Below are 17,422 nucleotides of genomic sequence, written 5' to 3'. Positions count from 1 at the left end.
AGATTGGTCTCTCTAAGCGAGTTTCCAATTCGTCGGTCACGACGTGACGTCGTAGTGACCGACTGAAAGGGAACCACATTTCACACTACAATGCTCAGGTGTTAAAAAATGCTACACGCCGCAAAGCTGAACACAACTACAACACAGTTATCATAGAGTACACTATTAAAGACAACAATTAAAGATTGTTTACATTTATTTCCAATTATTTTTTACCAATTGTACACAATATAAACCAGCTTAAAGTGTACTGGTGTGTTATATGTTCATATCAACAATGGACGGAAATCTGAGAGGCAGAGGAGGAAGAGTGCAGGATGAGGAAATTATGGTGGATGAGGAAGAGGTGGTAGATGAGGAGGAAGAGCAGGACCTGTGGTGTGATAGGTGTAGATTGTCTTTCCACTTCCATATTATGGCCCCAACAGTGCTCACTGGAACATTCAGAAGCGTATAACTGCGACCATAAATTGCAATACAAAACTTTGAATTGCTTCAAATTCATTTTCATGGCCCATTGAAGTGTTCTTAATACTGTAGATAGTTAATGTCTTACCTTAACATTTACCTTTGAACAGAATGTGTGTTTAAGATGATACAGGAAGTACAGGATTAGTACATCTGATATCTGTAGCACTGACATCACACAGCACAGTTTCATTTGGTTTCAAATCATCAGCAGTTGCTTCAGTACAGAATCTACAGGATCCATGAATGAGACATTTTAACAATCTGCTTTCAGCACAAATATTACACTGGTTACACCCAATTTTCTGGTAAGATACTGTAGACAAAAACTTGACCTGCTGGATGCTTGCAATGTTGTTATGACATTTGTATTACATTTGTTTATTATAAATTCAAAGTGATGAGTTACATTGTAATATATAATTTTTTATTTGTTCATTTACGGCATATTTACGAGTGTATGTTTCTCCAAAGGACTGATCATATTTTAATGAAGAGATGGATAAACTTATTCTTTTCATTTTTATGTTACAAGGTTTGTTGTTCTTAATTTTTTCTTTAACATAATTGTTTTTCACTAACAGAACATGTTTAGTGTGCTGTGGCAATTGTAAAAACATCAGTGAGACGACTGAGATTAGATATAAATTCTAAGTGCTAAATGTAGCCTATGTTTGGGGTGTTCACATAAAAATATATTGTAACTATAAAACTTGGATATCATACAGAATAAACAATATTACAACAATATTTATTACAGCAGTTTAAATTAAAATGCACACATGTATTTTATGTGAGGTAGATTTAACTGCAATTGAATGTTCAGTAAATTTGACAAAATATATACTGCATTAGGTTTCTATCATTTATAAAGAAATGCTTAAATTATTAAAATACATGCAGGTTATGTTGGTTTGTCTTTATGCTTTACACTATACAGTATGTTCATTTGCACTTCTCATCATGTTTGTATTGTAGGTGTTTGGTGTGAAGATTGGAGCATCAGTCTGCCAAAGAAGATTGAAGCTCTGAGTGGATCCTGTGTGACCATAAACTGCAGATTTGATATTAATAGTGAATATGACAAAGATCTCACTGACAGTGCTGCAGGAGTGTGGCTTAAAGATGGGACTGATGTCTCAAAAAATTTAGTGTTTTACTCCAACAGGACCAATCTATATTTTAAAGGGGAAATAACTGGAAAATTAAACAACAAAGACTGTACCACCATATTTTATAATGTTCCTTCAAATTACAGTGCGTTTTTTTTCTTTAAGATTGAGGGTAATGGTGGACTGAAATGGACCTATACACAAAAATCTGCTTTTATAGATGTGATCGGTGAGTGACTTCATGACTGAAAGCTATTGTTAATTACAAATTGTAAACTGGTTCAAAATCCGGTTTTGCATGTGTAAGCAAACAATGCAGAATGCTTAGACGGGGAAATTACAAGCTGGGTTATCTTGGGTTTTGTGTGACCTTCCCCAATTCATATATGTATATATAAAATATGATGAGGCCATTGCAACTGCCCACCTTTACAGGCCAGTTGTGATAGCATATATAAAATACATCTCTGTACTTTTCAGACTTTCCCCCCAATCCCGCAGTGCAGATGTTTGAGGATCAGATGGAGGTTGAGGAGGAGGTGTTAGAGGGGAGCTCTATGTGTCTGCGCTGCTCTGCTAAGACTCTCTGCTCCTCTTCTCCACCAACTCTCACATGGAGCTCCACTGACAGACTCCACCTCAATGAGAGCAGCAGACTACAGCTGGATCAACAGAATCAAACTGAGATCATCTCTGATCTGAACTTCACTGCTACTCACCTTCAACATGGAGTCACTTTCATCTGCACTATAACCTACCAGCTACAACAGAGGAAGACAACAGCACTTAACTTCATCAGATTACGTGTTCAGTGTAAGAGCATTATTTTATCATGTTTCATTGATCTTATGGACTTAATATACTTCATATTTCAGATGCATCATTTCTCCTGCAAAACACATGAGCTTCAATTTCTCCTTTACTTTCAGATGGACCCAAAATCTCTCTCTTCAGCTGTAACAGAACTAATGTAACTGTGTGTTTGTGTGAGGCTCATGGGAATCCCTCTCCTAAAGTGGAGTGGTTTCTATCTGGACGTCCTGTCAGTAACTCTGCAAACACATCCATCAGTGAGGAGCGATTGAGCAGCACAGACTTGAGGAGCTTCATTTCTCTCCATCAGTCACTTACACACACAGACACTCTGCAGTGTGTCACCACCAACACTCACGGCAATGCCAGTAAACAGATTCAACTGGTTTCCAGTCTTCAGGAGATGACACGTAAGGAAACTCGAACTCACACAATACGTAAGGAATAATTGACGAAGGGCCGTTGAATAATAAGAAAATAATGCACACCCAAGGTGGTAATGCGGCACGACGCGAAATGGAGTGCTGTTACACCGCGGGTGTGCATTATTTTCATATAATTCAAAGGACCGGAGTCATTTATTCCTTTACCACAAATATTGCTCTGGTGCCTGTTGCTATTTTTTGGTAATTGTTTAACCAAAATGTAAAATAGTTGTTAACTTTCCCATCTAATAGTCCTGTTAACATTGAACAAACCCAATATTAGAAAACGATAACAGATTAATCATTATACATCTTCTGGTTTCAAGCAGTAGAGCAAAAATACCACAGTAGTGTGTGGTACACATTTTTTACTATATATTCTCTGTTTATGTTGTCAGACAACAAAGAATGAAAGAGTAATTTGTTCTCACAGACAGTACATATACAGTAATGCATACAGATCATCGCTAGATTTGTCGCTAGGTGCATTTTTGTAAAAGTCACTAAAGGGGTCTGGAAGTTATGAAGGTATATTTGGTGCAAAACAACTGCACACCTGTGACAGTGGAATTTGTATTTGTAGAGATTATCCACACATGTGTATCAGTAAATTTGAAGTCACAGATGAAGAGTTGCAAACTTGTAGATTTCTTTTCTTTCCCTCAAATACAACACAACAGTTACACATTCACACATCCTTCAGTGCAGCTGCACAAATCCCATTTTACAAATCACAGATTAAGAAACTCACAAGCTCACGTTTTTTGCTACAATTGCTGCAGTAAATATGGTGCAAACCCTACTTGAACACCTGCATCAAAGTATGTGAAGTCACACACAAATTTTGTACATTCGCAAATCAGTTTGTGCATCTGTGCGATGAGAGTTGCATGTGTGTAAAAAAAAATTTTCACAAATATTTTTTTATTTTTGAAATATTTTCTAGCACAAACACAAGTACATAAATACAACTGCTTGAATCTGCTGCTACAAGTTTCAAATACTCTTTTTTTGTGTGCTCTCTGTTTTGCACCAAATATCTCGAGATAAGTGGTGCGAAAGTGATTTGTATACCTGTAGGCTATGTTCAGCACTTCCCACCAGGTGGCGCCCGACACTCACTGAAGCAGAGTTTATTAATTACCAGCAATGTTTCAGCAAGGTAAATCGCCTTTATCAAGGTATTATTTTCACCAAGTGGAGAACAATATAAATGGGAGTGCTAATTATACACAGATAAAGGTAATTACATACAATATTCCAATGATTCATTAGTAAACAAAATATAAGTTCCATAAATCTCAAACCATCAGTATAAGTAGATTAAAAAATACAAGCAGCAAATACACACATAGGCCTACATATACCTAATAGGCTTTAATATACCTAACAGGGCTTCTGTCTAAGTAAAAATTGGTCCAACTCACCTCACCTTCTAGATGAAAATACCCTCTCAATTCCTATATACAATAATGAAGTTATAGGATGATTAAGTTCAACAAAATGCAGTGCTAATGGAAGGTTCATATTTCTGCATATTGTTGCACTCTGATGTTTCACGATGCGTGTTTTATACTCTCTATTTGTTTTCCTACATATGATTTTCAACAATGACAGTGTTAAAGTGGTTTCTGTTGGTATAGATGGAGAAGAGAGGTCCGATCTAACTAATTTATCTCCTAGATTACATTCACCTATATTCAGTTAGCATATGTTTACTTTACTGACACAACAATGTGCCCAGGATGGTAAAATAATTGTTTCAATGTATTACTAATTATTACTAATAAACAACACAAGTCTTGTGCATACTGACATGGTTTGACATCTATAGTTATTTGATTGTTTTTTTCTGATGTGTTAGAAGTCATATATGTAGAGCAGAGAAATAAGACATTTTTTTCTGGGGTGCATGCCCTAGAAAAATACATATGGACCTTGGTATTTATAAAATCCTCTGTACGGCCCTGCTCATGACAATAAGAATCCACTCTCAATAGTATATGACGAGCTGTAGGTTTTTTAATCGGATCCCTATGTAAAAAATTACAAGCTACCCACAAGTCTAAAACGCTGATTTGATTTGGGTTAGCATCCAGGGTAAATGTTAAGAAATCAGAACAACTGTTTAGATAATAATAAAAACAATTTAGTTGTTCAGTTACCCGATTCAAAAAGACAGAAATAATCATCCAAATTAGTATATTAGAAGAAAAAGCATGTATCTTATTTAAATGTTTGCCTATGTGTGTATTTGCTGCTTGTATTTTTTTATCTACTTATATTGATGGTTTGAGATTTATGGAACTTATATTTTGTTTACTAATGAATCATTGGAATATTGTATGTAATTACCTTTATCTGTGTATAATTAGCACTCCCATTTATATTGTTCTCCACTTGGTGCAAATAATACCTTGATAAAGGCGATTTACCTTGCTGAAACATTGCTGGTAATTAATAAACTCTGCTTCAGTGAGTGTCGGGCGCCACCTGGTGGGAAGTGCTGAACATAGCCTACAGGTATACAAATCACTTTCGCACCACTTATCTCGAGATATTTGGTGCAAAACAGAGAGCACACAAAAATGAGTGTTTGAAACTCGTAGCAGCAGATTCAAGCAGTTGTATTTATGTACTTGTGTTTGTGCTAGAAAATATTTCAAAAATAAAAAAATATTTGTGAAATTTTTTTTTTACACACATGCAACTCTCATCGCACAGATGCACAAACTGATTTGCGAATGTACAAAATTTGTGTGTGACTTCACATACTTTGATGCAGGTGTTCAAGTAGGTTTTGCACCATATTTACTGCAGCAATTGTAGCAAAAAACGTGAGCTTGTGAGTTTCTTAATCTGTGAATTGTAAAATGGGATTTGTGCAGCTGCACTGAAGGATTTGTGAATGTGTAACTGTTGTGTTGTATTTGAGGGAAAGAAGAAAAATCTACAAGTTTGCAACTCTTCATCTGTGACTTCAAATTTACTGATACACATGTGTGGATAATCTCTACAAATACAAATTCCACTGTCACAGGTGTGCAGTTGTTTTGCACCAAATATACCTTCATAGAAAGTCACTAAGTTTAGCAACAAATCACAAAGTTGACAACACTGCAGCAGGCGCAAGTACTGAAAACATAGAAAAGTGTTTTAAAAAGTGGGTATGTCTTGTCCCACTCACATACGAAGGTTCTGATGCCAATCCATTAAAAGATCCAAAAATTTTAAGCACAGTGTCAGCGTTATATATTCTCTTTTTCGTACTTGCATTATCTCATGAAACATGTTTAAACAATGTTTAAATCCAGATATTTCATTCCTGTTTATAGGGTCGCTTGGTCATCGCATCATGTGCATATTTTCCTTTTTCCTTATCTTTGCCTTTTGAATTTGCTGCCATAGTGTTTGAATTCCTGTGGTACTGTTCAGGCCGATCATTGTATGACATTAAACTAAAGTCAGGGGAGCAGCACTGTGGTGTAAACAGTTATAAAACTTTATTTTATTACATCATCCATGAACATCATTTTGGAGTCCTCTCAGATTGATTCCTATCGACAGTGAAAGTGAAGACTACAAATGAAGAGCTCTTTTCCAAAACGCGATAAACGCCATTTTTAAAAAAAATGAGTTTGTCATGTCATTTGGCTGTGTACTGAACCTATTCACTGCTCCATGAATGTTTTATGTTAATTTATGTTGTTAAAATGTAGGTACAAGATGCCGTTCTTTTCCAAAACGCGATAAGCGCCGAGCCTATTTTTAGCCTAAACGCGATTTATCCTCTCGACCAATCAGAACTCGATGAGCGTTCGACGCAATCCAATGGCGGCGCTGTGAACAGATGTTTGTTTATGTTCATTCATTACTCAAAATGAGGATTAATGTCATGTTATGCACCCGGAGAAGGTACCCGTTTGCAAGGCGATCTTCATCAAAGTGTTTGGTATGTACAACTTTCGTTTCAGAACTGGCTCGTTTAATACCGTTTTGTACGTTTGCGATAAAGTTTTTTTTCCTGTCAAGAAGCCTGCTAACGTAACATGAAAAGTACTGAATAGTTCGATAGCCTGCTCATAGACAGACTGGCGTTTGATACATTGACCAATGTCGTGCAAAAGTACAAAATGTGGGTAGTGAACAATGCAGGGACATCCATAGATATGTATAAAGGCTAGATGGCTTACCGCTGAGTCCCTAATGGCATCACCTGGCGGCCATCTTACGACAGGACGCTCGCTCACTCGTAGCATTGAGTTTAATGGTGAAGGTACTTTTAAATGACCATAACTTGCTCAATTTTCTACCGATTTTCAAACGGTTTGGTTTTTTACAAACGTTATTAACGTGGCTATAATACTGGATGCTTTGACATGTTTCATGATTTTTTTATATATTTTTAGTATAGGTATGCAGTGTCATAGTTACATCTTTGACGTTTATAATAAACCAAACCGTTTGAAAATCGGTAAAAAATTAAGCAAGTTATGGTCATTTAAAAGTACCTGCATCATTAAAACTCAATGCTAGGAGTGAGCGAGCGCCCTGTCCTAAGATGGCCGCCAAAATGCAGACGTTCCACTCAATTGGCCAGCAGGGCGGGCGAGCCATCTAGCCTTTATACATATCTATGGGGACATCTGTAAAGTTTTGCTTTTTGGATTGGACATTATGAGCGCGTTGTTACATGGTATGTCATTGAGAGCAGATCGAGGGGAGCTCGCTGTGTGTGCGTGTGAGGTTAATAATACAACTGTGTGTAGACGAGAGAGAGAGAGAGAGAGAGAGAGAGAGAGAGAGAGAGAGAGAGAGAGAGAGAGAGAGAGAGAGAGAGAGAGGGGTGAAATATATCAAGCAAAAGGGGTTCCTAATGCCCTGCTAAGGAGAAAACTGAAATGGTGGAGGGAGTAATAGCAAGTTAGTTATGTGTAATTCTGTTTATTTCATACTGGCCCCAAAGTATATCACAATCTGAATAATTTACTTTACTCAGTCCCTGAGTATATGTTGCATATTCTGTTATTTTTTTGTTTTGTTCTTAAAGTAAAACATACATTTATGGAAAAAATATATGGATTTATAGCGTTTTGAAAAAAAATAAAATTAACTTTGAATTTATAATCAACAATATTGTTGTTTGATTTAATAATCATAATTCTATATGTTCAGATTGAGCAAAAAATCCATTATAACAGCATAAATTGAATATTCACAAAATGTGTGGGTCTAGGTAAAAAATGTACTTTTTCTGAAAACTATTTAAATGGATTTATAGCGTTTTGGAAAAGAGCTCTTCAAATATCGTTCCACCCCATGGGAGCAGATAGTGCAGCCTATTTTTTCCTAGATTTTTTTACTTACTTTTTTACTTATTTACTTGTGAATTAATTCAAACTCAGAACACATTAAAAATCTAACTTTACAAGGACTTTTAGATCTGCTATTGTTGTTGTTTAGTGACCTCTAGTGGAAAAATATACATATTGTGCGTTTAAACCATGTTAGTACATTGGTACTGTTGTAAGTGTTGTCAAGTAAATAGTGTGCAGATAAATAAGTCAAGATCGCTTTAAGTTTACTAACATTTTTTTATTATTATTTGGCAAACATTTTTATCTAAATCTGTTCACATTCCCTGAAAACTGAACCAATGCCCTTTACAAGCTTTACCACTAACAGCACCACTATACAATAAAAACAATGTCATATAGGACTTTGGCACAATGTGGTGATTTATTTTATTCGCTCATTACTTTGACATATATTTATGTTTCTCTTCCTTGTGCATGTTGTGTGATTTTTAGATTGTCAACTGACTTTAATTCCACTCCTGGTCATCTTAACACTGATTCTTATCCTGTATGCTCTAACTGTTGGATTTGGACTTTACAAAATTAGACAGTAAGTTATTGACATAACAATCCATTTATCTAGATAAAGATTAACAGTAGTTAGTGATGCTGTGTTCAGCTGGGTTTTAATAACTTGATTTACTTTCTTCCAGATTGAGCAGCAAGCTGAAGGTGAGTTTGTGATGTTTTACTATAGTAGATGATAATGAAAGTGATGATGATGTTTGAGATTGTTTTTGTTTTCAGGTTCACAATGATGAAGGCACATATGCTCCTTATGAGCTCTCTGCTTTAGAGTCTGATTATGAGATTATGACTATGAAGAAAGATGACACAATAATACATTTGTGACGTTCACATATTTGGCAAAAAGACAGAAAAAAGGAGTAAAACCTTACATTTAAAAAAAATTTAACCCATCATCTGTTATCACAATGAGAAATGTCAATGGCCATGAATTTATGCACACAAATCTTAGTATTTGTGATACAGTTTCTTTAAGCTTAATGTTTGTTTAAATGCTTTCTGATATTGAATGTTGTACTAACAATTTGTATTAACAGTTTTTTTTATATTCTGGACATTTACAGTATATATTTTACGTTGTTTTATTGATGATATTGTTTTGTCATTAAAGAGTCAACCTTTTGACTTTTGTATTAATCTTAACCAATACTTCAATAAAGAGATATTTGTATTTTCAAGTAATAAGTCACGTGACATTTGTGGTTGGTATTTGTATGTGATTGGTTACTTCTTCTTGGTATAGCACTCATCAAGGAGAGCATTTTAACATAAAAATTGATCTCACATTTAAAGAGCAATAAGTTAATCTACACTTTTTGACAAATGTTGTCAGTCCTCTCAGAAATGGTTTATAAGCACATTGTATCTCTGAAAGATCAGATGTGATTGTTTCAGATCACTTTAGCCTGCATATTTTAGACACAATAGATAAAAGTGTGAAGATACTTCTTCCCAAAGAGGATGTAAAGAATTTTCTCTAAACTTATAACTGTTTAACAGGACCTTGTCAGTTTGTTACATGTATTTATTTATGTTTTGTAAATGAAAACAAAATAATGTGTAATATCTGAAATCATGTGAGCCTCAGGCAGTTTATTGCTTATTTGATGTTACCTTTCCATTACACTCCATTGTCAGACCAGGCTTTCATGTCACATCCTTTTAATTTCTTATTTTACTCCTTCACTGAAAGCAATAATGCTGTTTGTACTCAAAAAGTCAAGCAATCATGACTTAAAGTTTTCATTTTGCATCCATAACTTAACTATCTTTGTTCATTTACATACATTACATAAATTCAAAATGCTGTGAGGAATACCCATAAGCTCTTGCGCCTGAAAATTTTGAATGATTTATCTTTGGTCCAACTGATGGGAAATATAAACCAGTTGTTATTTATAAAATACAATTAGATTTTTACGCTCTTTGTAACATTACTGATGTTTTTTTTTTTTTTTTTTTGTGAAGTCAACATTCAGGTGTTCAGTGTGGTATGCATGCACCACTTTTAACTTGTTGTATTTCTCTCCATTATAATACGTGATACACAGCCTAATATTTTATCATAATGCTTCATCAGACACTGTGTATATTTCCCATATACTGTACCACCTTTTCAGACCATTTACAGTATTGACAGTACTGACTGTATAGATGTTCAAGTATAAGTTATATAAGTTCAAGATGGCTGTTGTAAAAACATTCCCAAAAACAACATTGTACAGTTGTCCCTCTTTCCAAAATGTGTTTTTAGAGGGTGATTGACCTGGATGCTGATGATGACCATCACAAATTCATATACAGTATTTGGATTAGGCAGGTTTTAATCTGGCCAAGACAAGAAGGAGAGGTTGAAATTTCATTGTCCAGCGGGCAACCATCCAAATACCTGGACAACGTGGGGCCAACATTACCATGTGTGCGGCTATATCAGAAGATGGTGTGGTGGGACCCAGACCTTATATTGAACCATATAATGCAGCTCTCCTTGTCACCTTTCTTGATGAGCTCGACCAGGTTTGTACTGTAGAGCTGAAGGTCATTGTGTGGGACAATGTCAGTTTCCATCATGCTCATGTGGTGCAAGCATGGTTTCAGGCCCATGCACAATTTACCACCCTGTATTTAACCCCATACTCCCCCTTCCTTAACCCGATCGATTGGAAGATGGAAGGTTCATGATTGGCACCCTCATGAACAAGTCACTCTTCTCCAGGCCATGGATGATGCCTGAAATGACATCATAGCAGGCCAGTGTCAGGACTGGATTCGCCATGCCTGAAGGTTTTTTCCACATTATGTTTTGTTTTGAACATTAGACAGCCTGTGTTACAGCTATAGGTAAAAGCAATACTTGGGTTATTGTTTTACTTTTATGAGTAAAAGTCTTAAAATAACAGATAAAATTTGTTTGGTTCTTTGCTCGTAATCATAGAAGAACCGTTTTTAGTGCCATGTAGCACTGGTGAAGCACCAGTGAAGAACCATATGGGGGCCATATAGCACCACTATAGCACCACATATGGTTCTACATAGCACTATGTGGTTCTACACAGGTGCTTCACAGGTTCTACACTCACCGGTGCTATATGGCACGTAAAACGGTTCTTCTATGATTACGAGCAAAGAACCACTTTTGGTGCTATATAGCACCGTTTGTTTTTAGAGTGTACGTAATTAATTAAAGACATGTAAAAATAGTATGACATGTTTAAAGATGTGCATAATTCTGAATAATCATAACCTGCCACTGTAACAAATAATATTTCCAATTTAATGAAGCACAGCAACGATTGGCTAATGTTGTTGGTTACATATCTGAACAGACAGGCATAAGGTTAATTAACTCTTTACCCACCATTGATGAGTAGAAGTAAAAGTACAGTGCAGATACCACAAAAAATATTTAGTATTGTAACTAAGTATTATTACTTCATTACTATACATCACTGTATATCAGCCTTGTCTGGTGCTATGTAGAACCTTAAGTGTTGACTATAGCACCATTTGACAGCACCATATGATTCTGCAGGTGTTGCTATAATCTGACAGATAAGGCAAACAACCTTGAAAGGTAACATCATAATAAGCTGCTGGCAGCTAAAGAGGGCACTAAGGGGTTGTGTACACCAAAACTTTTACGCCCGCGGCCGGCGCATGTTTTCAATTGTTTCCAATGGAAGCTCTGCGTTTTTCAAATAAGCCAGCAGCTAGCGGGTTTTGTCCGCTCTGAAAACCGGCGCTCGGCGGTTTTTCCGCGCTCGGCGCTGAGCGTCGAGAGGTTGATAGAGATTCAACTTTGGGAGAAAAGCATCACTCGTCAGTGTCAGTTCTCACACGGCCGCCCAATCACAGTGGAGGAGGGGCGGGACATTACCACAGCAACCAACCGGCTCGCAGCTGAAATATCACAGCTACCAAAGCGCTCAGCTGAAGAAAGCTGGCACTCAGCTGAAAAACAGCTGACATTCGGCGTCCTCAAGGCGTTTTCAGCCGCGTTTCAAAGTTTTGGTGTGTCCAGCCCCTATAATTCTTGAAATTTAACTGTAGGTCATAAGCTGCTTGCACAAACAACTTTTGAGGCTGTTTTTTTGGAGGGTAGTCTCTGTGAAGAAAATTAACTTCCCTAAAAAGTTGTGAAAAACTAAAGAAGTGTGGCATTTTTTGGTTTAAGCACAAACCAGTGTGGCACCCTTGAAAAAGATGTACTGTATCTGCAAAACACAGGAAGAGGAAATTGCAAAATAGTTAAACAATAATGACAATAATAATGAACATAATAAACACAATGATTAAAACACAATGAAAACTGACAAATGACAACAAAACTTTAACAGTACGCCCCCTCCCAAGGCAAGTCCAAGAGGAGAGGGTGGGACGGAGCCTGGTGGAGGGACATGATCTGACGGAATGGAGGGAGGAAAGACCCAAGGCTAGGCCACTAGATCGGAGGACTGAGGTGACATCATGTGCTATATAGCGCTAAAATGGTTCCTCTACAATTGTAAGCTTTTTGTTCTATTAAGTACCATTTATTTTGAGTAATATAAACAATAGAAAAAGCTGATTATCTTACCATTATGATGACACACATTCACTTTATGCAATATAGCATAGATATAAGCAAACCACTTGGACCACATCTATAGATCTTAAACCACTCTCAAAAACACCTAAACCATGTGCAATAACAATACAACTTTTTAAAAACTTTTTATTGAATTAGACCATTATTTCTCATAATATTTATATATGTTTTATATTCCAGTTACACTGTGATGTCTTTTGTGGAGTCTTTGGGTAAGACAGACCATTATTATACTGTACACAAGAGGTCAACTCTATTATTATTAATAATTACAATCATAAATTGCAATACAAAACTTTGAATTGCTTCTTATGCAGTTTCATGGCCCATTAAAGTGTTCTTAATACTGTAGATAGTTAATGCCTTAGCTTAACATTTACTTTTGAACAGAATGTGTGTTTAAGATGATACAGGAAGTACTGGATTAGTACTGATCTGATATTAGTAGCAGTAACATCACACAGCACAGTTTCACTTGGTTTCAAATCATCAGCAGTTGCTTCAGTACAGAATCTACAGGATCCATGAATGAGACATTTTAACAATCTGCTTTCAGCAAAAAAATATTACACTGGTTACACCAATTTTCTCATTTCTGGTAAGACGGTTTTGCACTGTTTAACTTTAACTTGTTGACCTGCTGGATGCTTGCAACGTTGTTATGACATGTGTATTACATTTGTTCAGTAAAAATTCAAAGTGATGAATTACATTTAATATGTGATTTTCATCAGTTAATATATTTACAGGTGTGTGTTTCTCCAAAGGGACTGATATTATTTTAATGAAGATGGATAAACTTATTCTTTTAATTTCTTTGTTACAAGGTTTGTTATTCTTAAGTTTTCTTTAGCATAAATGTTTTTTACTAACAAAAGTGTGACATGTTTATTGTGCTGTGCCAATCCTGAAAACATGGAGATGACTGAGAGTAGATTTAAATTCAAGTGCTAAATGTAGCCTATGTTTGGTGTGTTTACATGAAAATATATTGTAACTATTAAACTTGGATATCATTCAAAATAAACAATATTACAAAAATATTTATTACAGCAGTTTAAATTAAAATGCACTATGATATTTTATATGAGGTAGATTTAACTGCAATTGAATGTTCAATAAATAAATTAAATAAAATTAATAATTTTAAATATATACTGTATTATGTTTGTAACATACATGAAGAAATACTTAAAGGAGTAGTCCACTTTAAAGATGGGGTCCATTGACTTTTTATAGTGGGAAAAAAATACTATGGTAAGTCTACTCCTTTAAATAATACAAAATACATGCAGGTTAGGTTGGTCTGTCTGAATGCTTTACACTATGGGTGGGCATTCCTGGTCCTGGATGGCCACTGTCCTGCAAATTTTAGCTCCAACCCTAATCAAATACACCTAAAAATCCCAATCAAATTCTTCAGTATAATTTTAAAAATGACAGTCAGGTGTGTTTGATTAGGGTTGGAGCTAAACTTTGCAGGACAGTGGTCCTCCAGGACCAGGAATGCCCAACCCTGCTTTACACTATACTCTAAAAAATTGCTGGGTTATTTTTTACCCAGCATTGTGTCAAAAAGAGATGAGTCCATCAGCTGGACTGTAATTTAACCCAGCATTTTTTAGAGTGTATACAATATGTTAATTTGTACTTCTCATCATGTTTGTATTGTAGGTGTTTGGTGTGAAGAATGGCCCATCACTCTGCCAGAGAAGATTGAAGCTCTGAGTGGATCCTGTGTGACCATAAACTGCCGATTTGATATTAATAACAAATATGACAATGATCTCACTGACAGTGCTGCAGGAATGTGGTTTAAAGATGAACATCAAAACAACAACAATATTGTGTTTAACTCCAGCGACTCCAATCTCTTTTTTAAAGGGAACATAACTGGAAAATTAAAAAGCAAAAACTGTACTACCATCTTTTATAATGTTACTTCAAATCACAAAGGCAAATTTTTCTTCAGGATTGAGGGTAATGGTGGACTGAAATGGACCTATACACAAAAATCTGTTTCAATAAATGTGATCGGTGAGTGACATGACTGAAAATTATTGCTAATAACAAAAAGTAAACTAGGTCAGAAAAAAATCTGTTTTTGCATATGTAGGCAAACAATGCAGAATTCTTAGATGGTGAAATAACAAGGTGGGGTTTATCTTTGGTTTTCGTGACCTTCCCCTATATATGAAATACATCTTTGTACATTTTAGACTCTCCCCCCAATCCCACAGTGCAGATATTTAAGGATCAGATGGAGGTTGAGGTTCATGAGGAGGTGTTAGAGGGGAGCTCTATGTGTCTGCGCTGCTCTGCTAAGACTCTCTGCTCCTCTTCTCCACCAACTCTCACATGGAGCTTCACTGACAGACTCCACCTCAATGAGAGCAGCAGACTACAGCTGGATCAACAGAAACAAACTGAGATCATCTCTGATCTGAACTTCACTGCTACTCACCTTCAACATGGAGTCACTTTCATCTGCACTATAACCTACCAGCTACAACAGAGGATCACAACAGCACAGAGCAACATCACATTACGTGTTCAGTGTAAGAGCATCATTTTATCATGTTTCATTGATCTTACAGAGTTTAAATACTTTATATTTCAGAGGCATCAATTCTCCTGCAAAACACATGAGCTTCAATTTCTCCTTCACTTTCAGATGCACCCAAAATCTCTCTCTTCAGCTGTAACAGAACTGATGTAACTGTGTGTTTGTGTGAGGCTCATGGGAATCCCTCTCCTAAAGTGGATTGGTTTCTATCTGGACGTCCTGTCAGTAACTTTAAAAACACATTCATCAGTGAGGAGCGATTGAGCAGCACAGACTTGAGGAGCTTCATTTCTCTCAATCAGTCACTTACACACACAGACACTCTGCAGTGTGTCACCATCAACACTCACGGCAATGCCAGTCAACAGATTCAACTGGATTCAACTTCTCACAAGATATTTTCAAATTTCATAATTTTTTCTGTGATTGGAGCTGCTGGTGCTTTAGTGATGATGATCTTGTGTGTTATTACACAAAAACGGTAGGTCAAACAGAATCACAAAAGAAACTTAAATGTCAAGGTTCTTATCATTTTAGCATTTTTTGTTTGCAGATACTTTGATATTTTATGTAATATTACAGTGTAACTTTTTTAAAGTGCCCAAATACCTAATTGAGACCCATGTATAATATAAATGCAAGAGCTATATGATGCCTCTTTGTTAGTATTGTCTGAAGTTAGTATGTAAGTAAAATAATTTAACAAGAACACATTTTTTTTAGAAGACAAAATAGAAAACCTTCCCAAAAGAGACGAGAAGTCACTACAGATAGCATTTTGACAAATAAAGTGAGTTTCAACATGCAGGCACCAAAAACAACTTTAGTTTAATCAACTAAAACAATAACATATGTACAGATACATTAGAGCTTCCGACTATTAATCTAACTCTGCCAATCCATGTTTGACAGGAGCATGAGGGAGAATCAGTTTATGCCAATAGAGCTGAGCTATCACCTGCTGAAGCTGACAATGACCCAGAATCCCTTCATTATTCCTCCATTCACTTCACAAACACCCACACAGAGTCAGAAGAGATCATGGATGCTTCCTCATTTACTGCTGAATACGCTGCCGTCCGTCTCTATCCTGCAGGAGCATCAGAGAGTTCTACAGATGCACAGGTGATTGTTAATGCAGAAGAGCTTAAAGAAGAAGTAAAGCCTAAGAAATCTGATCAAGAGATGGCGTCAGACTCAGATTCTCAATTATATGCACAAGTTAAGCGTTGAAACCCATAAAGGACTTAAGACTAATGCTTGTTTCACATCGCCCATAAAAGCTACGCTTAAGCAGGCCGTGTATGTTTTGGCGGTCATATTTAGAGTTCATGCAGTTCATGCAGTAGCAAAAGTTTATGTGTGAGCAGCATTTTGACTGTTATAGTTAAAAACACACATATAAATAATACTGATTTGTGTAGAAAGTTCTTCTCTATTGTCTTTTAAATGCTGTCAATGAAGCTTATTAACTTGCTTTGGAAAGAATCACACTTCCTATTTACTAGAATTTAAATGCACATAAGAAAGTGGCAAAAAATAGGTAATGACCCACACATGCTGTATACATCACTTTGGTTTTATAAAACATAATAATTATTTGTGTTTATCTTTAGCATCTACATATTATTGTTTTAGTCACGTGTTGTATGTATTGATCTAATGGCACTATCTAGGCATCTTTCATGAAGATTTTCAATGTTTTAGTTTGATAAAAGATATTTTTAAATAAACAATTATTTGAAAATGTAAACTTGTTTTACCATAATAAACTTTGCATGACTCCAACATCAACATTCTGAATAAATGAGATGGCGCCTGTGTGTTGGGCACACCGTCTGTCACTCTCATGTGTGTGTTTGGTTGTCTGCACTGTTCTTAAACTGTTACTCGCTTTTAACATGTGACCGCCAAACATTGGATATTCGCAATTCTGTTGCTAAATCTTTGACCAACCAAAACACTTCTGAGCTGGACTGCCTTTTTAACTATACTTATGAATCCATCAAACCGACCTTACCTGAATGTTTTTGCCAGTGGCCTCCTAACATCGCCCAGAAAAAGCG

General features: G+C 36.0%; 2 protein-coding genes across 2 annotated transcripts; both read left to right on the top strand.

Annotated features, from left to right (window-relative positions):
- Positions 1 to 277: 277 nt before the first annotated feature.
- LOC141282650 (uncharacterized) lies at positions 278 to 8,729 on the top strand. The gene is made up of 6 exons (XM_073815905.1): positions 278 to 380; positions 1,447 to 1,604; positions 1,746 to 1,809; positions 2,061 to 2,393; positions 2,510 to 2,803; positions 8,629 to 8,729. Exons 1-6 carry the CDS (start codon positions 278 to 280, stop codon positions 8,727 to 8,729), a joined length of 1,053 nt encoding a protein of 350 aa, XP_073672006.1.
- Positions 8,730 to 10,617: 1,888 nt separating this feature from the next.
- Positions 10,618 to 16,589, top strand: LOC135750522 (Schwann cell myelin protein-like). Its single transcript, XM_073815133.1, has 6 exons — positions 10,618 to 10,876; positions 13,558 to 13,617; positions 14,465 to 14,827; positions 15,010 to 15,348; positions 15,465 to 15,802; positions 16,269 to 16,589. The coding sequence occupies exons 1-6, from the start codon at positions 10,618 to 10,620 to the stop codon at positions 16,587 to 16,589; spliced, it is 1,680 nt and encodes a 559-aa protein (XP_073671234.1).
- The last annotated feature ends 833 nt before the right edge of the window (positions 16,590 to 17,422 follow it).

The sequence above is a fragment of the Paramisgurnus dabryanus genome, chromosome 1 (assembly GCF_030506205.2).
Source record: "Paramisgurnus dabryanus chromosome 1, PD_genome_1.1, whole genome shotgun sequence".
Lineage (NCBI taxonomy): Eukaryota > Metazoa > Chordata > Actinopteri > Cypriniformes > Cobitidae > Paramisgurnus > Paramisgurnus dabryanus.
This window is presented reverse-complemented; position numbering and strand designations above follow the sequence as displayed.